Source organism: Orcinus orca, chromosome 1 (assembly GCF_937001465.1).
Source record: "Orcinus orca chromosome 1, mOrcOrc1.1, whole genome shotgun sequence".
In the NCBI taxonomy this organism is placed as follows: Eukaryota; Metazoa; Chordata; class Mammalia; order Artiodactyla; family Delphinidae; genus Orcinus; species Orcinus orca.
Window position 1 is genome coordinate 118,465,489 of NC_064559.1, and position 24,950 is coordinate 118,490,438.

Sequence of the window (24,950 nt, forward strand, 5' to 3'; positions counted from 1 at the left end):
GAATGAAATTTTGCCATTTGCAGCAACATGGATGGATTTGGAGAGCATTACGCTAAGTGAAGTCAGACAGAGAAAGACAAATACTGTATGATATCACTTATATGTGGAATCTAAAATATACAACAATCTAGTGAATAAAACAAAAAAGAAGCAGACTCACAGATATAGAGAACAAACTAGTGGTTACCAGTGGGGGGTAAGGGCAATATAGGGGTGGGGGAGGGGGAGGTATAAACTATTGGGTGTAAGATAGGCTTAAGGATGTATTGTACAACATGGGGAATATACCAATATTTTTTAATAACTGTAAATGGAAAGTAACGTTTAAAATTGTAAAAAAAAAAATTTATAAAAATAAAAAAGCAAAAAAAATTCTATCTCCTCTTTGCCACTGATTGTTGATCTTGTTTAGATACAGTTTTCTTACCTATAAAAAGGAGGCAGAAATAGCAAACATGAATTTATATGCAGTGCAGTTAATTCTGGTTACACTAACATTTTTTATTCTAAATGTGGCTTAATGAATTGGAGTATATATTTATATTGTTATGAAATCAACATATCTATCCACACAATCAAATTACTATGATAAAAGCTAGGACCTTAACACTTTTGTTCTTGTATTTGGAGAATGAATGGAAAGAGTGTCTCTACTGAACCGCTGATCACATAGATCCACAAAAACTTTTACATTCAATATCGACCAATGGCCATGAACTCCTACTGTGTCAGGAAATACCTTTGAACCTAGTGACAATAAAACAAGAAGACCTTCCAAAGATGACAACCACTGAATTAGAATAAAAAACATGGGTCCTGAAGGTGGATGGAAAAGCTGAGTGTATCCCTATTTCCCATTGTTTGGGCATACGGATGTAGCCATAACACAACTTCCTCTAAAAATGATAAATTAAGTGATAAATTAAGTGAGGGAGAAAATTATCTCACTTTTTTATTATGTGGTATTTTGCCTAAATATCCTTATGTTTCTTAAAAGGAGACATCTTTCCTTTACTGACCCATTAGTTAAAAAAAAATCTCTGGCACTGGGGAGTTAAGGATAAAGAGACAAGCTCCTAAACTGGGTTGCTTTTCTGCACACTAAGGAAGTTCATAATTTAACTGAAGAAATTATTAGATACATTCTCTCCTTATAATGGTATAAACCTCAGAGGAAAATGAGCTGCTTATGCATATATTCTCTTTATAATTCAAGAAATCCTCAAGGATTTAAAAATTATGCCCCAAATCAGAATGGCACTCTGTTGTCCTCCTAACATGGGTTCATACCATAAATATTTATTTTAAGCATTTTCACTGGAGTTAAGTAGCAATACTCTATGTTGTTTTTTATTTTTATTTATTTTTATTTATTTATTTTGCGGTATGCGGGCCTCTCACTGTGTGGCCTCTCCCGTTGCGAAGCACAGGCTCCGGACGCGCAGGCTCAGTGGCTATGGCTCACGGGCCCAGCTGCTCCGCGGCATGTGGGATCTTCCTGGACCGGGGCACGAAACCGTGTGCCCTGCATCAGCAGGCGGACTCTCAACCACTGTGCCACCAGGGAAGCCCTGTTTTTTATTTTTAATTATGGTTACTAAGCTTTTCATCTGAATGCTCTTATTTATTGAATTTCATTTTCCTTCAAAAAGAAGAAGGAATTAAAATTTTTGGTTGATAGTATGGTTAAATTTAACTTGGAAAAAAAAAGACTTGGAGGGATAGAATCCTTGACTGCAAATTTATGAAATTTTATTACATGAAAGAGGTAGCACACATTCACTATAGTTCCAGAAGGAAGAATGTGGACTAATATATGGAAGTTAAAAGGAAAATTTGATTGCTCTCAACTGAAGGATAAACTTTCTTAAAATAAACTAAGGTAGTTGGCCATTTCCAAGTTTATCCATTAATGTTTGTGGCTTGTTTTAGTGTTTGATGATGCCCGTTAAGTGGAAGTAGTTGCAGGTATTAAAGGTCTATGGAAAAATATGGGAAAAAATTAAGTTCATCTATTTATTTTCCCCCTCAGAAAATGAGCAACTATCTTAATTTTGTTAAAAACTAACACAATATGACAAATTAGCCCAATCACACATTATAAAGTTGCTAAAAATGAAGTAAGAAGTTAGAGTTCAGATAAACACACTGCAATCTGGTATAATGAAATGCAGGTTTCCTCCGCTATCTGAAAGTAGGGAGTTCCTATGAAACCTTTCGTAAGCTGAAATGGTGTAGAGCAAAGAAGCAATTACCCTAGGACACATCTTGGTAACAGATGGACAGAATAAGTTGAGATAAGAGTACAGAAGCTCACAGACACAGTTCCAAACTATGGAGCCTTGATGCTGAGATGCTGAGTGTAGTTCCCAGGGAAGGAGCCTGGCGGTGCCGCTCTCACCAGGCTGCTCAGGGTGCACGCTGCCTCTAACGGGGCTTGGGGCAGAACAATCGCTGAACACTATTTTTGCTTTTCTCCTTTTAAAATAAAGGTGAAAATCCTCTTTAGACTCCTTTTGGTTAGCGAAAACAGGTACTAATGTAGGTCTTTTGTAAAAGCAAAATGGAGATACCTTGTACTGGGCCAAAAGTCATGGAGAAGTGCCTTCCAGAATATTCCAAGAAGGGTTGAGCCACAAGACTTATTGGTTCATTATTGCCATTTAAAGTGGGTCTTTTGGGAATATTCTGAGTCTGCTATATGTACTGAGCTCACTTCAGGTTAGTGTGGCTACAAGAGCATAATAAAAAGAAAACATGAAGTTTGTAATCAGCAACCTGATTTTGTCACTTTATTATGTGTAGGATGTTAAAAATAAAAAAGTCATGGAACTTCTCTGGTCTTCAGTTTCTCATCTGTAAAATGGGGTTAAACAGCACCTGCCTCACAAGTTACTTGTAAGGACTAAAGGAAAGAAGGTGTATAACAAGAATCTTGTAACCTGAGTGCTGTACAAATGTAAAGGATTACCACTTAAACATTAATAGGGGCTATTAGAATCACTTCATTCTCCTCTTTTCTGATTTCCTTCTGTTTCTCAGTTTTTCTTAATTTGCTTCAAGAATTACCTCTTAAATGACAGTACTCCACAGAGTTCTGTAAATGTTCTATAAATGACCATAGTCATTTAAAATTATAAGGGAAAACACCCTATCATATCAGTGTCTTCCATTCCCTAAACTTCAACCATCACATGTAAGGGGATAATTTTCAAACCTACATTTCTAATGCAAATCTTTCTCTGGAACACCAGAGCAGTATTTTCAAATCCTTTACTGGACTCCCCACTTGGATCCCTACTAAAGTCTTTCCTTCTTTGAAATCTGATTGGTTGCCAAGTCCTATTGACTTTGTAAGCAAATATTAAACCCTTACGCTCTGATTGCTTTTGTGGAATTTGGAGAGCTTTTACAGACTCTCCACTTAAGCATCAGGACTTGGAGTTACGGTTGCTCCACAATTAAGCAATTGTACTGCTCTCCTTGTCTCTCTCTGTATTTCCTTGCTCATACAGCCACACTGGACTATCCTCTTAACACCACTGCCTTAGAATGTTTCCCACCTACATTTAATTGCTATATGAGAACCCATATACTCTTAGATTTCCTATGACATTGGGAACTCAGAGGCCAAGATGCAGGAATCCTTAAAGGCTTCTTGGAGATACTAAACATCCATAGGGAGAAGATGGAAGAGCATCTCCCAGGATTTGTCCACTCCACCAATTCCTCACTATTTGGAGTTCCTCAACATGCTGTGCTGTTTTAAAGCATAATTTGTAACCTAGAATATCCATTCTGCACTGGCTGCTTGGCATTCTAAGGCACATATTCAAGATACCATGCAAATGTCATCCTCATCAGAGCTTCTGCGAGGCTTCCCAGATTAAGTTAGTATCTCCTGCTCTGTTTCCAGGGCAATTTATACACTCACACGGTAAAAGCATTTAACCCAAGCTGTCATCATTTTTGTTTACATGTCTCAGCCCCTTCTGGATATCAGTTCCTTGAAGGCACTGACTATGCCTCCTGCATCTCTATATAGCCACTGTCTAGCCCACCACCTGTCCCAGGTCAGAGGTAAAGTCTTTTTGGGTAACAGAAAGAAGAAAGGTGTTACAAAAGCAGTAGTAAAGCCCAACCTCAGTATTTAGGACTAATTGGGAAGAACGGAAAAATGACAGGCCAAAAATGTGTCAAAAGCACCCTGCAGGACGCCTCTCACAGGAGAGACAAAGGGTAAATATTTTGGTGGATTTATCCAAATTGCCGCTAGGAAAAAGACTAAGAGAAATTACAGGATAAATGTAAGTCTTTTATAATTGGCAAAGCACTTCCATATTACATGTGTTTTCCAAATTATTTGAGAAAGTTTGAAAAATGCCCAACTGCTTTTTTACTTTTAAACTTCCACTGGTGTTCCTGTTTACCTAATATCACAAGTCTGTGCACTAACCATTTGAAAGCCTTGCTTCAAGAAAGTGAATTTCAACCTCACTTTGTCCCAATTAGAGCAAATACCAAGGAGGTGACATTTAAATAAATATATCTGATTCCTTCTGAGGGTGAGAGTATAGGGGACCTTTCTCACTTCGGATACCCAAAGAGAATATTTCTGTCCCTGGACCTTCCCAGGTCCTGGGATTAGGCAGGGAGGCTGTGCTTCTGAGCTGGGGCAGCAGTGAAGCAAAGAAAGCACCCAAAAGTGTGTGGAAGTGGAGCTTCTGTGCTAGTGCTCCCTGGCTCTTTTCTTAAAGATAAATGGAGGCATCAGGGTGAAGTCAATTCTCTAAATAGTAACTGACAGCCAACCACCTATAGGGAGCTTGGGTAGGCCCTGCAGGGATCAAGAAATGAGTAAACACTACTGGGAAAAAATTATTGATAATTATGTTTAGGAATATTGTGTAACAAGGCAAGTAATGGAGATGTGCATTAGAGTTTTCTATCACTGAGAAAAGTTTTTACAATCCTGTCCTAAATCTTTTGAGGTTGAAAAAAATTTCTGTTATCTTATGTCTGAAACCAGTACCTTGATACACTGCTGACTGTATATCTTACAAATAAATGAGCATATTATCCAATGTTCATTGGTCTTTCAGACTTAACAATTATTACAATAAATTGCATTGCTTCCTTGAAGCCCTTCACCTCAAAGAAACGATAATGTTGAATTTATATTCTCTAAAATCTATGTATCTTACAAATATAATGTTTACTTTTCAATGAATTTGAATCTGGAAAGTTTAAACCGAAACAAAACACTTAAAAGTCAAAACTTCCAACTGCGTGACTAAGAAAACATTTTGGACATTATCTATATTTAACAGCCCTGTGCATTTAACTCCCTGTATGTATAGAAAGATATTCAGAACAAACATCTACTCTTCATTTCTCCTCTCACCCCTTGTCTGGGTAGATTTTATTTATGCATTAGATGACCTTTTTGGCCATTAGAACCATCTTGCTTCAGCAGTTAATTAACACAAGTACCATAATTTAATACAGTTAATGCTACTTGATGCCCTTTAATGTAACTTCCATTAGTAATATTATTGTAGTATTACCCTGTAAATTAAAATGAGATCACGACTAAGAGAGCCACTCTTTAATTAAGGTACTGGCACACTGCACTCGTCTATTATTCACTAGAGAAAATCACCCTGATTTACTGAAGCAGGACATCCGTAAGTCAGAATTAGTCCGTGAAGATTATTAGGTTTATTGAACAATGTAAGTAACATGGAGTTGCTGAGATTGCCAACGGCCTTATGTCCTCTTTTTCCTCCATTATCTTAATAAATACACAATAAGAGTGAGTAAATGGAAGCAAAATATGTATGTAGCAAAAGAGGCATAAAATTTTTATGATGTGATTATAGTTGTCAACAATAAAATTGGTATCAGATGTGTCACATGCTAAAAAGAACATAAATGCTACATTAGTTTAATAACAATCAAAACTAGTTTTACACCAAATAATGCAAGTCAGTATAAAACATAAAGGCCATATACACGTGCACAGGAAGTAGAAAATTGGAATTCACAGTCAATTGTTTTTGTTTCGTAGATTAATATTTCAAGGTGAAAAAAACTCGTAGTATTATGTGTTCACCATTCTATGGAAATTCACCCGCTTTCCCCAAATAACTCACGCCAATTCTCACATCATGGTGGGAGTGGTGGGGGAGTGACAGGTAGAAAAATATCATTATAATGATCAGACACAGACATGTAAAAGTAAGTTAAACATTGTAATCACATCAAGGATGGCAGAGGGCATGGGCTGAGGGAAGCAAAGACAGTTATATTTTGGAAAGTTTATATTTATGATATTCTTGAAAAGAAATTTTAGTACCTTCTTTTAGAGATCATCAATTAATGTTGAATCCTCCTATAGATTATTTACTATGTAGGAAAAAGACGACTCAGGATTTTAACCCAACTGAAATTTTCAAGCGTATATCAGCTTCTTTGCTGAAAGGGCTGTGAACCAGGCAATAGCTCAACAGTTCCCTTAGTGGCTCCATCTTCCTTATATAACTTAGAAGCTGGAGATATGCCCGAGCCATCAGGCCTTGCTTCTTTAGTCCCTCCCTTAAGACTAAAAATACCCCAGCCATCTGGTACCTAGCACAGTACATGCCAGCACCAGTTTTGCCCTGAGGAATTTGGACAGAGTTTGGAGGTGACAGAGTGGAACCTTATGGAAGGGGTTCACCTCTATTGGACCTTTCTCTTTTGCCCAGCTGCTTCCTCACCAGCTTTCAGTTGACTGGTGAACAGGAAAAGACAGTGGAGGTGAGTCCCAGAGAAGGGAGGAGGGCTCCTCCAAACTCCTCAGAACCATTGAAATACAGTTGAAGGATACTACTAGGATGAAGGATAAAAGAAAAATGATAAATCTGGTGGGATTCTACATTTCTAACATGGCATCTTTAAGTGACAGTATGTCCGACTCCAATAGAGAATGCACCAAAATGCTTTTAGCTTTAAAGTGTATTTTATACTCTCTTAAGTAATCAGAGGAAACAAAAATGAATATCTAATAACAGAAATAAGCCCAAACAATGTTTATTTTCCAGCCAAAAAACATCACAAGACTGCCTTTTTTATAAGTGAAAAATGAGAGTTTTAGGGGAAGTTGGGCTATAAGGATTTTGGCTTAGTTTAAGGATTTCTCAAACTGTAAGTAAGCTGACCTAGATGATTCTACCTAACAATATAGATCACACTAGGATTCAAATTCACATCTCAACTTATTAATTTTGATATTTATTCTTGTAGATAAACAGAATGCTTGTTACTTTGTTGTGGTATGCTATTGTTAATAATATCAACATCAACTGTTTTTATATATTGTATGTTCCCAAGAATAAGATACTGGAAACTGATCTTTTGCTAAAATATTCATGAGTACAATAGCTGCATTTTATTATAAATCACAAACTCATATGAAACATCATAGCTCCACACTGCTCTCATGTCATGCCCTGGTCGTATATGAACTCTAGAACACACAAGCTCAATATTGAACCAGTGCATATTTCTCTCAGAAATATGATTTTGCTCTAAAGATATTTTCATCAAACTTCACCAAACCTTGGTTAAAAGTTTTAAAAGAGGCTCCATAGCTAAAGATTCTTGACTCCTCCATGAGAAACATGAAGCCAGAACAAAGCTGAGAGTAGGTGGCCATCAGTTCCTGCTGTTCTCCATAAGTCAGATTCCATAAGGTAAAATTCTGAAACCTTTTCCACCTTACCGAGGTCATGCCCACCACCCCATTCTGCGTGCCCACTCTGGCTCTCACTTAACAGCAGTGGCCACTTCTTCCTTCTAGTGCACAAGTGTACCAGCACCATTATTAAAGGTGGTTTGAGACAACTCTCTGAAAGCCCAGGGAGTCTCAACACTCCTCCAGTCTCTGAGGACTAAGCTGCCCTAAGGGATTACTGGAAGCCAGTAATCAATGAATCTGTACTTATTTGTTTAGCTTTTATGATTAACTAAACCTACATGATGTATGTACTGTTTATATTCTTATCCTCATATATTTTGATTTAAAGCTCTCTTGGCATTTTTAGAATGATTATTGCTTTGCTTCACATTTCCTTTTTTTTTTTCTCAATGTGCTCTATACTCCACTCTTACCTTTAGTTTTCCCAACTCATCATCTCATGCTTCAACTCCTGTCAGATGGCTATTCTGGTAGCATACCACACTTAAAAATCTGGTTGAGAATCTCTGTGTTGGTGGTCCTTGTTCTCATTATTCAAGTTTTTCATTTAAATGTCTTCAAAATCCTTGGAAACTTGCTCAATTGTGTCTCTGGTATATTATCAAAACAAAGATATGCCTGACTGGGAGCATGAATGCATTTGAACTCTGGTGCATCTGTAATTGACTGACAAAATGAAGGTAGCCTGAGTCAGGTTCGTATTTTAAACGATAGTATATCCTTTTAAGATAGTAACATCCAAGAACCTGAAAAGTAGAGCTTGCCCCTCATTAATAAATGCAGTGTATTTCCTAAATGCTTTCGGTTCTGATTTAATAAATGTAAAGAGACATAACTTTCATTTCTGGAACTTTTTTGGTACGATATAACAAAACATAAACAGAGAGTTGAACCATGCTGAAACTCTCTCTTGCATTCAAAAACAATAGCAAGATGTATTTTTTGTTTTTCAGTCCCTTTTACAGAGCAGCTGGCTTTGTTCCCCTGGCTTCGTTACCTTAAAGACTTAAACCACCCCCTGACCTAGGGACTTCCTTGTTCTCAAGTAAGATGCTTTTTTTTGGCCTCTGGTTTAAATTCTAAGAAATCCTTCCAGGTTCAGGTTCAGTGACAGCAACTCTGGGATCACCAATTACTGCTGAGTTAGAAGGGTCTCAAACGCCTCAGAACCTACCTCTAGGCTGGCGTTCCTGAGAAAATGTTACAGTAGAAAGGGACAAATGTCACTCTACAGCTGCAGGAGCAGCAAACTGGCCTTTTCTTTGGACACACCCATTCTCATTCAAGTCAGACAGTTGTTTTCTTACCTTCCATGAACCTTTATGTCTGAGATGGCGTAGAAGTAGCGTGCCAAGTGTAGCTCGTCTACAAATATTTCCCCAACGGCAGGTCTCAAAAGCCTTATCCTCAGGTCTGTGACAGTAAAGAAATCTCTGAGTTTCTTGGTTGTATCCAGTTGTCCGTAGAGGGAAGCCATATTGCGTAGCCAAGGTCCGGCAAAAAACGCGAACCTATCTTTGATTTCAAAGTGGATTATTTTGCTGTTGGTCATATACCCTGTGGAGTACTCTTCGGTGCAAATGATTTCTAAGACCGTATGCTGCGATAAATCCTTCACGGATTTAGGATCCATGTGGAAAGCATCTAAGCAGTCTGTGGCATAATACTGATAGGGCTGCCATGTTCGTCCATAATCAAGAGATTTCTCCAGGATCATTTGGTCTGGACGCCCCGATTCAAAGGTAATAACTATGTTGTCTGTGAGCTCAATAGTTTTGCTCCAAGACAGAGTGATGTTAACCTGGAGAGGCTTGGGATACTCTTTCCAAGTAGCAGACTGCCAAAATGTAGAGGGATGTCTTCCTTCAAAATCAAACATCAGCTCAGGTGGATGTGCCAGCTCCGGGGTACTTGCATCACACTCATTATTGCACATGTAGGGGTTGCCCTATGGAAGAAGAAGAAAAGAGGGTGCATCAGAACACTGGTTTGACACAAGTCTTGCCATATTGCTGTTGCTGAGTGGGAGGCTAGGAGAAAAAGAAAAATACCAACAACAACCTGTTTGCAGTAATCATTTTTATTTGCCTTAACTGGATTCTCCTCTTTAATAGCTTAAAAAAAAAAGAGGCAATATGGTAATTTTCTTGTCTTATTTCCTCCCATGGTCTTTAAGAAATGAAAACAGTTTATTTATCCCATATGTGTTAGACCCATAATGTGATCTCAGAAGCACAAAGACACTGAGCAACTGTCTAACAGCTCAATACCTCCGCATCCTCTTAGAAAGATGTTATAGAAAAGCAAGGAAATTCCTCCATGCCTCAAGGACATTCCTCAAGAGCACAATTTTTTAAGAAGTCATTTTTCAAGTAAAGCTTTAGAATTAGCAATGAACCGTAGATACCTGTGTCCTGTTTGGGAAACAATACCCCCATATGACATCCAGCTTCTTTTTGCTTCACCTCAAATCCATCATACTTAACTGGGTCCCTGCTTCATAAAGCTTGCTTTTAAAGCATTTACTTTGCTCACCACAAATCATTAAAATGTGGTACACTACAGGCTCTGGGGCTTGGTCCCAACATCTGCCATCCTATTAGCTAGAGGCAAGGGGATTGCTCAGGGTGGGGGTGTGCTCCAACTTATCAGGACAGGAAAATCCAGTACTTAATTAGAAGGTTTTTGCAGAGTATTACTCTGTGCCGGCCCACGGTCAGCTCTCTGTGGATGTTAGCCATTATTATTATTTTCCCTCACACAAAGGCTAATTCCTTCACAGTCTACTCTAACAAGAAGCTGAAAATAAGTCTCCTTGTCATATATCACAACAAGTTATAACACCACTTATGCGAAACTAAATGGCTGCTCTCAGGTTTCATTGGTAGACTGATTCTATGGCAAACAATTGGCTCCCAAATTTTGGGTTATTTTGTGTTTTAAAAAATGGTATCATTTGGAGTCAACGAGTCAGGTATTTCTCTATTACCCTGTACTGGGTAATTATAAGCATGAATGGGTGAAAGAATTGATCCTCTGACATTGTCCTTAGGCTTTCTCTTGTAATTACAACTAGATTTTTTCTTTTTTCTTTTTCATGAACTGAGACCTTTTCATCATATCTGCAGGATGCATGAGCTGGGTCTCAAATAATGAATTTACACTTTAGACATTAATGCTCAGTTACCAGCTGACTCCTGCGAAATGTAAGACGAACATTGGAGACTTGCTTTGGCCTCCCTAGAGGCAACTTTGTCCTGCCTAGTCAGCCAATACTTCCCCTCTCTCTTTTCCATTAATGCAACTGAATCCTAAAGCTGGCAACAGGTTTGGGGGTCTGAGTGTAATTGAGATGGGGTAGGAGAAAGGAGAGAAGGTACATTATTTGAGGACCAGAAATGTTTTAAAAATACATTCAAGGCATCAGTGATAATGGAAATGTTTCTGTTCTCTCTTGAATTTCAATTCCCTATTCTTGATCCCAGCATCTGTGGCACTATTTATAGTATCCCACTCATAGTGAGCCAATGGGGGCAAAATAAGTTTCTGTTCCAGGTGGAATAAATCACCAAATTTATTATTATTTAAACTCTCTTAAGCATACCAGAGAGCCAAATGCAGAGCTCTGCAAACTGGCAAAGGCTTTTTATGGAGGGCTATAAATATTGTGGAATCTGTCAGGATTTATAAATTCTAAATATATGGAAATGCACATTTTACTGGAAGGGGTCAGATTTACACAAATCACACCTTCATGTGAAATTTACTGGAAAAAATATGGTCACTTCAAAATCTGTCAGCATGTGGCCATCTGCACAATCATTAACTTGGATGCTACCACCTTTCTCCTGACAAAAGCATCTTCATCTGAGGTCAAGGGTATTGAAACACAGGAAATCAACTCTGCGGGATACACCAAAGTGAGTTATCAGACATTTGTATTAAGCCTTGTTGAAATATAGCATTTCCTTGATCTCTGCTTAGATACACAGAGCTCCTCAGATGGGGACAGGGTCTGTGACAAAAAAGGAGGCACAGCTAGCTGACTCTGGGTGTGGGTCAATACTAGGAAACCTGTCTTAGAAAATATGCTTAAAGATATCTATTTAAAAAGCACTCATTTCCACATTTGATAAAAGGTGTTGACGATACTCAGCGTTTATTTAGCACTTATAGATCATTTACTTTACATACATTATCCTGGGTAATCCTTTTCATCCCTACCTTACGGAAAAGTGAGGCATACAGAAGTGTTAAGTGACTTGTCCAAGGTCATATAACAGAGTGAGTAAGGAGTGGAGCCGGAACCCACTTTTCCTGCACCTGACCTGGCCCATTCAACTCCTAAGTCAATGGAGTTCCCTATGATGCAACCTAGTCTTGGAAACAAGAGTTGGCTGGTAGAGCAGAAGAGCCTATGACCAAATGAGTTTGGAAAACACAGCCTAAGGTCTTCTTGCCTTGGAGAGCCCTAATGAGCATTATCATACCTCTGAGATGCCTTGACGTTAAGAACCTTCCTTAGCTTCGTATACTACCTAGTTTCAGAAACTGATTTGACCATGGAACCCCTTTTTGTTTTAGTAACCCCTATTTATGTACCACATAAGTATAGATTCCTGGAGAGCATCCTTTAAGATTCTCTGCTTTGTATTACTCTTAAAATTGTAAACATGTGGACGGATGCCAAACAACAGGGCACAACCCGAAGTTTTAGTTGTTTAATGAAGACAGCCACATCCAGCACTGTTTGCTTTTGTTGCAGAGAGGGACACCCTTCCACTTGGGCTGAGAAGACAGCCAGACCAGGATAAATGCTTACACCTACATCAAGTTGTCAGCCATCAAAACGCATGCCAGGAAAAGGGGAAACTTTCGTTTCTTTGCAATGATCTGGTAGTTTAAGCTTCATGTATTCAATAATTATTTATTGACTGCCTACTGTATTATTATATTTAAGGCACTTGTCTTGGCTCTCAGGATACAACAGTAGAAAAATCCAAATCCTTGCTTTTAGCAGAGCTTCTGTCTTAGTTGGGGAGAGATGCACTAAAAAAAACAGATATATAATGCTTTATAATGTTACATGATGATAACTGCTATACAGAAAAATAGAGCCAATTAAAGGGGAGAATGCTGTTAGAGAAAGGATACTGACTGTAATTTTATATTGGGAGGTCAGAGAAAGTCTTGCCTGGAGAATATGACATTTGAGCAGATTAAGAACAATTCCCAGTTTACACAGGAGATAATCAGAGGTTGACCAAAATGACAGTTTTGTCCTTCATCTGACTCTACTCCTAGTGATAATTTCAGCAGCATAACAATTTATTGAAACTGATGAGTAAACAAATCATTTCAAATGAAAATCTACACCAAATGACTGTAGATACCAAAACCCAAACAAACAAACAAGAAATTGAACTATTCTTATTTAATAGCATCTGTGCTCTTTTAGGAGGTTAATGATTTGATGGCCATTAACATAACTTACTGAGAGATAATGACATTGAGAGAAAATTAGCAGAGGAAAAACAAATCATTCTGGTTCCCTAAGAAGAAACCCTGCATGCTGGGTGAAAGAGAAAAAAGAGGAAAAGAAGAAAGCCAAAGCTGAAAATCTTATCATTCTAGAAAGAGAAAGCTGGAGGTGAGATTATATGCTAAAATATTTAGTGTAAATATTTCATACGGGTGTGATCTGTAGTACAGCACTGTCGTTACAGAGAATTATCAATATGAAAACAATTGCTGTTAAAGGATTAGATTAATTAAAATTTCAACTACTTCAACCACACCCTAAATCTCTCTAATACCAGCAACAATAAAATTTATATAAGAAAAATAACTTCCTCCTACTTGTGAAAGCAAAGAACACTTCTTGTTGCTAAATCTAACAGATTCAGGCATTAGCAAATGTAAGCATTATTTTGTGGCCAGCAGGCAGCCTTAAATAGATCTTAATTTAAGTCCTACAAGCAACAGATCCTTAGCTGATTGTCTATGGACAAAGCAGAAAATATTTATGACTGTGCTGATAATATTTATACCATTAAGTGATGCCTAAATAATTAAACAGATATTGCTGCTAAATATTTCTATAACAATAAGAAGAAGATTGTTATGTTTAATTTCATTTAAAAAATAATGTAATATTTTACCACTGGGAGAACTGAAGTTAGTTATTAATTAGAACTTTGTAGCCAAAGTGCAGTGTTATTATTCTTCTTTAACGTCCTTTCAGAACTTAGAGGGATAAATAAAATTTTAGATATGTTCGTACTGTTTCTATGGACAGAAGTGTCTTCCTTCTGGTGACACTTTGAAAAGAACATCCTTTCACCTAAGATCTGCTAGATCCTTCAGAGTTAAAAAAGAAAATCCTATATAAGCAGTATATAGTGTAATACTTGTGGTTCCTACCATTGTGAACTTGCTTTTCCAAGCTTTACCTATTGGCAAAATATTGGTAATGACAGTTGGAACTACAGGGAATTCTCATGGGAGATCTGTTACAAACTTGTAAGTTACATGCCAAGCAGGCATGTAACTTACAAGTGGCTGTGAGAAGCATTTGAGTTAACACTTACATAGATTGTGAAAAACACTGAGACAGAGCTGCCTCCCAACCATTTGCATCTGGCTCATCCTTGCTTGTTTTATTGGTAAGGGACAGTAAGGAAAAAAAAAAAAAGACACAGAGGCAAGGGGAGCAGAAACTGCATTCTGAGATAGCACTCCAGGCCTGTTCCCACTGTGACTTTGAAATGGACATCACTATGGCTTTGCCAGTGCAAGGCTTTCGAAGGATGAAGAAACCAGTAGCACAGTCCACTGCTCACCTCTCAGACAGACAGACCATGAGCAACATGCTTTAGCTGCTAGGCTGGGCTACCGCCTTCAGGAGATGGCTTTTTCTCCTCTTTAAATACAGCTCATTGGGAGCCAACCAAGCAGGACAGTTTCTGGGAGGCTGATGATTGACCTCTTTATATCAGAGGGGTAATTTTTGGTTGGAGGGACCTCCACTCCCAGTCCTTTCTTGGAACTTCTAGATTTTTTCTTGGCTCTAATAAAGGGGAAAGGCCCATCCTTTATGAATTTTCAGATGAAACTCAGACTACTCTGAGTATGGAAGCTGATGTTCAATTACTCATGCTGAGGTGCCCTTTTCAGGCCTTACAACTTTGTTACTGAACTAAGGGAGAACAGAGAGAAACCAGACCCAGAGGTAAGAACAATCCAAGAGAGTGGGTATCTTTCCCAGAAATCTGAAAGATAAATATCAATGCCACCAATACTGAAAAGCCTTGATGACCACAGCTATGGGGATAGACTCTATATATCCTCAGATGAGAAAGGCCCATACAGCAGTGTGTTTCCAGTTGTCCATTGTATCTTTGGAAACAAAGGGCACTGATCTCTTCAAATGGCACTGCAATCTCACTTTGTAACCTGCCCTATTGATTGGCATGTTGGGTCCCAATGTAGGGCATATACATGGTAACAGCATAGCCTGAATATTTCGGGACTGACCCAACTAAAATATTCTGAAACTGGTGTTACAAAAGTACCTATGTATTTGTCAGAGCATGAATCCTAACTTTTAGTTTGGGAAATATGGCCACTCTAAGAATGACAGAAAATACAGAATTTTGTTTTTGTAACTCTGAAGTTAAAAACCTACTACTCCATCTTCTAATGGAACCCCTTGCTCATCACAAAGATTCCTCCCTGCCATAGACACAACCTTAAGGCCTGACTGAAGCTGTTGCTTGTTTCCATCTACTCGCTGACAATACTAACCGTGTGTGGACTTTTTTACTCCCATAAAGATGGGAGGGCTTCACTTTTCTACAACAAGAATGCTAGAAGCCGTATCACAGATTACAAGCCAGAATAGACACCGGTGTAAATCCCCACAGAGAATTATGGTTAGGATTTTCAAACTGGTGAGGGCTGCAGAGGTCAAGAAGACCAAGTTTCTGAGAAGGAGCCAATAAAAGTCTAAAGCCACAAGCCACAAAAATGGATTCCTACATAGCAATCGAAATCATTACTGTGTATGTACTGAAGAAGAAATATTCATAGAATCAAGTGCGTTCAAAAGTGACTATCTGCAGAAAACACTGTAGTAAGCTGACACTATTGTAATTGGTAGGACAATGGCTTTTTAAAATTTATTTTCTTAATAAACATTCCTTAAAAATCTTTGGTACAGTATTTTGCCTTATAGATAGTCTCAAAATAGACCAGAACACAGACACTTAAATGTTAATAACACAAAGCTGAAGCAAGCTGTCAGCAGTCTCAGTTAAAGTAATTTGAAAGAAACAAGGTGAATAAACTACCACCAAGGTAGGAATGTTCTGCATCCTGATGCCATCATGAGGATTAGTTTGAGGATTTCGAGTCCTGAAAGATCAGATTTGATTCGCAAAAATTGCTTCCTTTTTCTCTCACATGAGAAAGTAAGTCCAAGATCTGCTTGATGTCCATCTTCTGAAAACCACCAACTTTAAGAGAGTATGGGAAGACCAAAGCATCCTCTGTTGAAGTGATCAATTAATCACAAGAGGCAGGAAGGTATCTTCCCAGTGTGACACTCAAACGTGATTGTGTTTTGGTGTGTCTATTCTGATTTCTCATACTCTTTATTTCTTTCAAATGTCTCTCTTCCAAGTTCATTAGTTGTTTACTGGGTACCATTGCTATTTTTAAAGTATTGTGAAAAACACAGAAATAATACGATAAAATATTTGCAATTTAGTAGTGAAGTTTAGACCTAAACAAGCAACAATCACATGTTTCTCACATTGGTTACTCATGCTCTCAGGGAGAGCATCAGGTGTCCTTGAGGGTAAACAGTGTCACTAACAACCCTATACAACTTCCTGGAGTTTCACCCCTTGGTACATAATTAAACATATTTTTATACTAAAAACAGAATTTTATGGAGTAAGATGCAAAAATAAATGTGCAAGTGTTTTTAGGAAAAGATACAGAGACATTTCAAGCTTGGAGCGGATTTGGATGTAGGTGTCAAAGCCCACTGAACAAGAGTATGAAAGAGGAGGAGTCGGGGGGGCTCAGCTGGGTGATAATTTACTCTACTTCACCACCCTTCCTGCATATGATACTTCATCCAAACCACCCTGCAGTGGTTGCAGCACCACTAGCCTTATCAAGGCTGAGAATTGTGATTTAAACTATCCCAGCATCAAATCCCAGTCTGAAAATATTTGCTGGTCTCCACCCCTATGGTAATCCAAGTAGTATTCTTCATACACTAAAATCTCCATGTTTTATTTTTTTTCAGACTTTAAATATAATGTTTTTAATATTTAAATTAATGCAATCTTATAGTAGAGTTATTATCCTATTATTTTATTACTGTTATTTTTTATTGGCATATAGTTGCTTTACAATATTGTGTTAGTTTATATTGTACAGCAAAGTGAATCAGCTATACATATAGATACACCCCCTCTTTTTTGGATTTCCTTCTCATTTAGGTTACTACAGAGCACTGAGTAGAGTTCCTTGAGCTATACAGTAGGTTCTCATTAGTTATCTATTTTATACATAGTATCAGTAGTGTATATATATCAATCCCAATACCCCAATTCATCCTCCCCACTTTCCCCTTGGTATCTATACGTTTGTTCTCTACATCTGTGTCTCTATTTCTGCTTTGTAAATAAGATTGTCTCTACAAATTTTTTCAGATTCCACATATACGTTAATTAACATAATTAACATACGTTAATATATGATATTTGTTTTTCTGACTTACTTCACTCTGTATGACAGTCTCTAGGTCCATCCACGTCTCTACAAAAGACCCAATTTCGTTCCTTTTATGGCTGAGTAATATTCCACTGTGTATACGTACAACAGCTTCTTTATCCATTTCTCTGTTGATGGACATTTAGGTTGGTTCTGTGCCCTGGCTATTGTAAATAGTGCTGCAATGAACATTGGGGTGCCTGTGTCTTTTTGAACTATGGTTTTCTCTGGGTATATGCCCAGTAGTGGGATTGTTGGGTCATATGGTAGTTCTATTTTTATTTTTTTTAAAAAGTGAAATTGTCATTCTCCTTCCACCAAGTCATAATATATACTATGTATGCAATGGCATATAAATTTTAAGTTGTATAAGAAATACCTGGTGAGTGCAGTCCCTACTCATCAGGAATTCTTTTTCAATAGATTGGGTTGCAGATCCCCTCTACACCACACTTTGATAAACACTGGTATATTGTTTATTAAGAGCCAAGGCAGATCTGGGTTAGGTCTGCCTAGGTTTGAATTCCAGCTCTACCATTTAACTATTATGTAATTTTGGTCAAGCTGCTTGACTTTTTTGAGCCTTGATTTCTCCTTCTTTAAATTCATATAATAATATGTACTCCATGATGTTAATCTGAGATAAAATTACATAATGCATGTTAAGTGTTTAGCATCTCCTTGGCAGGCAATGAGTGCTCAATAATTAGTAGCTAGCTTTAAACATGCTCCTCCCCCTGTATTCCTTGACACTGAGAATGACACCAAATTCTTCTATTTCCCAAGTGGGAAACGTGGGAATCATTTTATTTTATTTTTTCTTCAGTCTGTTCACCAGCCAAGTTCTCTACATGCAACTCATCACCAGAGCTTTGTTCACACTGCCAATGTTGTCCTTAGTTTTTAAAAATATTTTAAATATTTAAAAAATATTCTTCTCCTGAATTACTGTAATAGCTTCTTTGTTTTTTTAACATCTTTATTGGAGTATAATTGCTTTACAATGGTGTGTTAGTTTCTGCTGTATAACAAAGTGACTCATCTATACGTATACATATATCCCCATATCTCCTCCCTCTTGCATCTCCCTCCCACCCTCCCTATCCCACCCCTCTAGTTGGACACAAATCACCAAGCTGATCTCCCTGTGCTATGTGGCTGCTTCCCACTAGGTACCTATTTTACATTTGGTAGTGTATATATATCAATGCCACTCTTTCACTTCGTCCCAGCTTACCTTTCCCCCTTCCCATGTCCTCAAGTCCATTCTCTACATCTGCGTCTTTATTCCTGTCCTGCCCCTAGGTTCTTCAGAACCATGTAATAGCTTCTTAAATGCTCTCTCTTCGTATTATATTGTCCTCTTATAATCTATTCTCTACATAGCTCCTACAGTAATCTTTCTAAAATCCAAACCTAACTGTATCATGCCCCCTCTTAAAGGTCTTTAACAGACTTCCCCTTACCTTCAGGAATATAATGCAAATTCCTTAGCATAGCTTGTAAGATCCTTCAAGATTTGGCCTCTGTATTTTTTATTTTTTTACTCACTCATATTCACACCTCTTGAGTCAATTGTACCAACCTATGAGTATATGTGTATATACAGGGGACCATATGCATTATCATACGATTAATCATATTAATTCCAATTGTTTATTTTTATGTCTCCTCCACTAGAGTTCTATGAGAATAACTGGTACATAATAAAGTTTATCGATCTAAAGAAAATAAGGAAAGCAGAAAAACAGGAAGCCAGGGAGGAAACAGGATAAATTAAGTAAAGTATGGAATAAGATGGGAGGGATTTGCCCATAGGTTGGTGATTTGGGATCAAACAGATAACCAAGCTTAAAGAACTTCCTAGCTCCCTAAGTTGTAGACGGAATTTGTTTGATGTAATACACTGTGTAAAAAAAAGAATAAATCCAAACAAAAAACAAAGAGTCCATCTCCAAGTGCAGTATGCCTGTGTGTATGATTGATATAGTTACTGGGACTTCTGGTGAGGCTGGAGGACAAAGACAAATAGCATGAGCTGCAATTATGTCCCAGTCCTTTCCTGGTGTTCATTTGATCTTCATTTTTCTCCATCAGCCACAGCAGTATTTCTCCTAGTGGCTTTAGAGCTGAAGATCTCTCTTCCTTATCCCATCTTGTCTTTCTTATCCAACCCACAGCATCCTTCTGAGTTTACAGGAGTAGCTAAATACCAACAGCTTTATTTATTCTTGGACAATTATGGAAAACTAAATAAAATTAGGAAGGAAGAAGCAGCAAGTGAGGTGGTTGTAATTTAAAAAAAAAAAACAGGCGTGGAAGTGCCTCAGTAATGCAAATCCTTGAAAGAATGTAAAATGTGTAAGGTGGAAACTGGTGGACAAAAAGAAAGTGCACATATTTTGCTGGAAAAGAGGGAAGTGGTCTCTGTTTATTGTGCTACTGCTTAAATGGCTGTCCTAATTAAAGAGATCCTGAAAATTCTACCTGGGCCCAGAGGTTGATTCTTAAGAAACTAATGAAGCTCATACCTCAGAGCCACTCAATTACACAAGCTGCTTCTCAGGCCTTGTACCTAATTTTGTGTTTACATTTTTTGCATTTCTCTTTTTAAAAGAGGGTTCCAGAACTGCATAGGCTCTAGGCTCTTAAAACCTGGTCTCGCCACTGTCTGGGACACAGGTAGTATATTTTAGGGCTTGCTAAACTAAAACAACTCTTCTTTCTTCCTTCCTATTCCTTCTTTTCATTTTCTTTTTTTTCACTAAGATGCTCTATTCTCAGCATTTCCAACCTTGAAATACATTTTCTCTAAATCCAGTTTTCTTGCCCAAGTTCATCCCATTATATACATGGTTCATACCATATTTATATCTATGAATTAAATTGATATATCAATATTTATTACATTTATAATAACCACTATTTCATTATAATGTGAATGTATTTTATTCACATCAACAGATATATAACTCTCTTGGTGTATTACCAACAATAAACATAATCTTCATTTATTTGTAAGGCTGGAGTGGCTGTTAGTTTACCAGAGCCACTATCAGGAACCAAAACAAGTTAAATGACAAAAATTATTAAGCATTTCTCATGTGCCAAGCATTATGTTGATGTTATAGATTAGCTTATAATAAGGTTGATTCTTCCTTATCAGCTGTAATGTAGCAGCAAGACAAAATTCGAAAGATGTATCATTTTGAAAATAAAACATTTTATTATAGAGGGCTTTTATTTGGGTAGGTTAAATAAAAATGAATTGTCTAGTTTTCAGAAAATATGTGCAAAAATTTATTGTTAAAGAAAGGTATAAAAGTTATAAAGTCATTATGAAGGATTTAGAGGAGGCAGAGTGCTGGCTTTCAAAGATGTCTCAGGTTTGCATAGGTGAAGAAGACATTCTCTTTTTGGAATGGAGAAGGGATCAATGATCCCTGAACACCTTTTATGGTTAGGAATTGTGAGAGGGGCTTTATATTTGTCATCTCATTTAACCCTAACAATTCCCTATGAGGCAAATATTATTCTAATTTTACAGATGAAGAAACTAAGGTTCAGATATGTCATGGAACCTATTCAAATTAAGTATCTGTAAAGACGAAAATGAACCTAATGTTCGATAGTCCAAGGCATGAGCTGTAAGGTAGTGGAAGATAAGTTTGAACGTACCATGTGAAATTGATTTTAGAGAGCACTGAAAGCTGGGTAGAAGTGTTTGGGTTTGATCAACTGGAAAACAGAAAGTCGTTTGTGGTTTTTATAGCAGGTATCTCATACACAGCTTTCTTCACTGGTTTTCCAGATTCCTTTCTTGAGAAAACAAAAGGATCAAGTTGAGTCCAATATTAAGAGTAATCTTAATGTTAAGAGTAATCCTGTTCAAGTCATGAAGAAGAATCAAAAAGTAGGGTTCAGTCAGAATTCTAGAAGTGGACATGCAAATAATCCTGGACATATCTTATTCATCTCTGTATCCTGCATAATTCCTGGCACACAGTAGACAGTCAATAAATGATGATCAAACAGATGAATATAAAGCAAGTTGTTTTTGTAATTAGCTTTTCTGTTTAACACAATATGAAAATTCTCAAAAATTGAGGAAGCAACTCTATATTTTCTAATGTCCTCAACTCTCTATATGCTACATGATTGCTTCTAGAACAGCAGGCAAAGAAGACTTTTCTCTTTATTTAGAGAGACACTGCCCAAATCTCAAACATTAGTTCATACTTCACTTCCAAATCAAGAGGTCTTATTGTGAAGCCAGAAAGGATTCAAAACTGGCCTAGAGTTAGGTGAGTCTATTTCCATTGACGTCTAGAACAGGGACTGAGACATCCTTAGAAATAGTGGAACGTCATGATAACTACCGTGCAGGATATAATGAAAGGGAGAATAGATGACGTAGGGAGGTAAGCTAGGAGGTAGCTTTAATTAACTAGGTGTGAGAACAAGGAACTGCACTAAAGTGAAGAAAATGGTGATGCAAGATTCTGCAGGAATTAGATTGATTGGAAGTGGAGAAAAAAGGAATAGAAAGAATCATTGGTGACACCAAGGTTTAATGCCTGGAAAAGAGTGAAAATGTTGGTAATAAGGTATCTGTCTGCAACTAGTATAAGATTGACCCTCTATTACTGCCTATCCCAGGAGAGTTCCATTTGCAAAATGCTAGTTTGATATCTAATGTTACTGAAAATCAAGAAAATGCCATAGAGATTTAATTCATAATGTTCAACAAAACATTCTAAAGTTCTCCATCCTCATTTCTCTCTAAATATCTCACATGTCATAATTACTGATTTCCAAATCTTTCCTACTTCATTCCAAGCTCCCATTAACTTGGTCTCAAACTTGGCCTGCATAAGCTTCCTTCTCTTTCTTGGTTTCTCGCCATTCCTCTCTTTATCTTCTTTTAGTTACTGCCTTCCTATTTCATTACAAATCTAGCTAGTCTTTCTGTTTTCTCCAAATATCCTCCTTACATATTATTCTAGTTTAAAAAATAAAGGCCCAAGAGCCTAGAGGGCAAAACAGAATACTCAGGAGCCAGTGCAAGGAGCTGTGAATATTCTTAAGGAGCTAAGCGGACCCAACCATATTTTCAACAAGAGACTAGAGCTGGGAACTGCAACCCAAGGAATGAATAAGGTATGTTGCCCTTCCCAAAGCAGTCACAAGAAAGTGGAACGCCAACTACAAATGAAGTGGAAAAAATGCGAATGGAAGAGGGAACAGGGCTAAGTATTAGAAGGTAAACAGAAACCAGTAAACATAGGAGCAGGTTAAGAATAAGCTAAAGATGAGCCTTGTGAGGCGCAAACTAGTGATGCATGGGGGTGTTAGTGTTGGACAAAGATGGAATCATTATTTTCAAGCGCAGACAGCTGAAACAAATAGTTTCTCTATCAAGGAGTATCAGCCTCTCCTGTAGCGAAGAAGAGCACAGAACCGTTTTTCTCAGAATTCACGTCCCAACCCCATGTGAATTCTTTATGACTCCGTTTTCTTGTCTATGTCATAGGAATAATAACAGTACATTTTCATAGCATTTTTGTGAGGAATAAATGAGCTAATGTATAAAAAAGCTCAGCATGGTGCCTGCCACATAGTAAGACCTCAGTAAATGTCAGCAATTACTATTATCATCATCACTGTCTTCACTATCATCGTTGTTCCTAACTATGACCTTTCCAACTTGTCCTCTCATAAAAGCCTTCTTTTCAGAGTCAAATGTTGCCACCAAATAGTTTAGTCTTCAGTTCTTCAAAGTGGACTAATAAAATGGAGTTAATCTCTTCATAGAATACATAGAACAAGTCAATCTCTTGAGAATCCAAATGCAAAAACACTATTCCTATTATTTATGTTGTAACTATACGAGGTCCCAGGACAAATATAAAAACATCCCCAGATGGGTCTTACTGAATACCTTATCTATCTCTCAGGATCAAACCTATTAGAGTAGCTATGGCCAATCTAGGAAAAAAGAAAAAAACCCACAGTCCTCCTACCCTGCCAGCCAACTCAGAATTCAGTGTAATTAAAATCCAGATGGGAAGAGATCATACCTGAGACTGAATTCATACTCTTGAATTTATGAGCAAAATGAACTTGGAGAAATTATCTAACTTTTCTGGGCCTTTGTTTGCTCAAGTATAGAACAGAGACTACACCTCACTCTCAGGTAAATATTAAAGTAGCTAATACCTTAAAAAAAGAAAAAACACACAACACAGAAACTGAAATATAGTTGGCAACATAGATTCATTTTCTTCCACTTCCATTCTCTTTTCCTTTTTTTTTTTTTTTTTTTTTTGCAGTACGCGGGCCTCTCACTGTTGTGGCCTCTCCTGTTGTGGAGCACAGGCTCTGGACGCACAGGCTAAGCGGCCATGGCTCATGGGCCCAGCCGTTCCGCGGCATGTGGGATCTTCCCGGACTGGGGCACGAACCCGTGTCCCCTGCATTGGCAGGCAGACTCTCAACCACTGCGCCACCAGGGAAGGAAGCCCCTCTTTTCCTTTTAACAGTTCACACCTATGTTTTCCAGTATGGTAGCCACAAGTCACATGTGGTTATTAAGCACTTGAAATGTAGCTAGTCAGAAATGAGCGTGATGTAAGTATAAATCACACATTGGATTTCAAAGACTTGTTACAAAAAGAAAAGAATGTAAATACCTCATTAATAACTTTATACCGATACATGTTGAAATGACAATATTTTGGATATTCTAGGGAGATAGAACATATTAAAATTATTTTAACCTGTTTCTTTTTCCCTTTGTTAAATTTAAAATTACTTATATGGACACCTTATATTTCTATTAGACAATACTAAACAATCAACCAGATGTGATTAAGGAAACAACTCTCTGGCAAGTGAACTTTCATAATGGTCCTTCTACTTCTTGTAGCCTAGATTGAAATAACATTTGCCATCAATGCCCATAGGCACTTGAAGTCCTTGATGTGTTTGCTTCGGGCAACATGAGTACAGAAGGCATGGAAAACATAGCCTGACCAGCTGGTGAAAATGAAGCCTAAGATGAGAAATAGAGTAATAAGGAGTCTTTGAAGAATTGTCTGAGATTTGTGTTTTTCATTGTTGGGAAGGCCAAAAGGAGAACAGCCACAAGGACCAAAAAGTTCTTTTAAAATTACATGAAAAGAATGTGAACTGGATGGTCAAAAATCAAACTGCAACAAAGATGCGTTTAAGTGCCTCCAGAAAGGTAATTAGACATTCCTCAACCCCAGTATTAATAAATTATTCCAGAATTTAGGGGTAGGGGATGGAGTTACTCTTTCTGGAGTAACCTCTTCTAGACCAACCATGTAGGAATTAATCAACTCCCCTAGAAGAAGGAAGAGTCCATGTATTTGGTTATAAGTGTGAACACATCATT

General features: G+C 37.6%; 1 protein-coding gene across 7 annotated transcripts in view; it reads right to left on the reverse strand.

The window, feature by feature from the left end:
* NTNG1 (netrin G1) overlaps positions 1-24,950 on the reverse strand; it is a 334,650-nt gene that overhangs the window by 152,883 nt on the left and 156,817 nt on the right. For all 7 annotated transcript variants that reach the window (XM_033434182.2, XM_033434176.2, XM_049700758.1 and 4 more), the window contains exon 3: positions 9,049-9,689. In XM_033434182.2, coding sequence (XP_033290073.1) covers positions 9,049-9,689 — 641 coding nt within the window. The remainder of the gene's footprint in view (positions 1-9,048; positions 9,690-24,950) is intronic.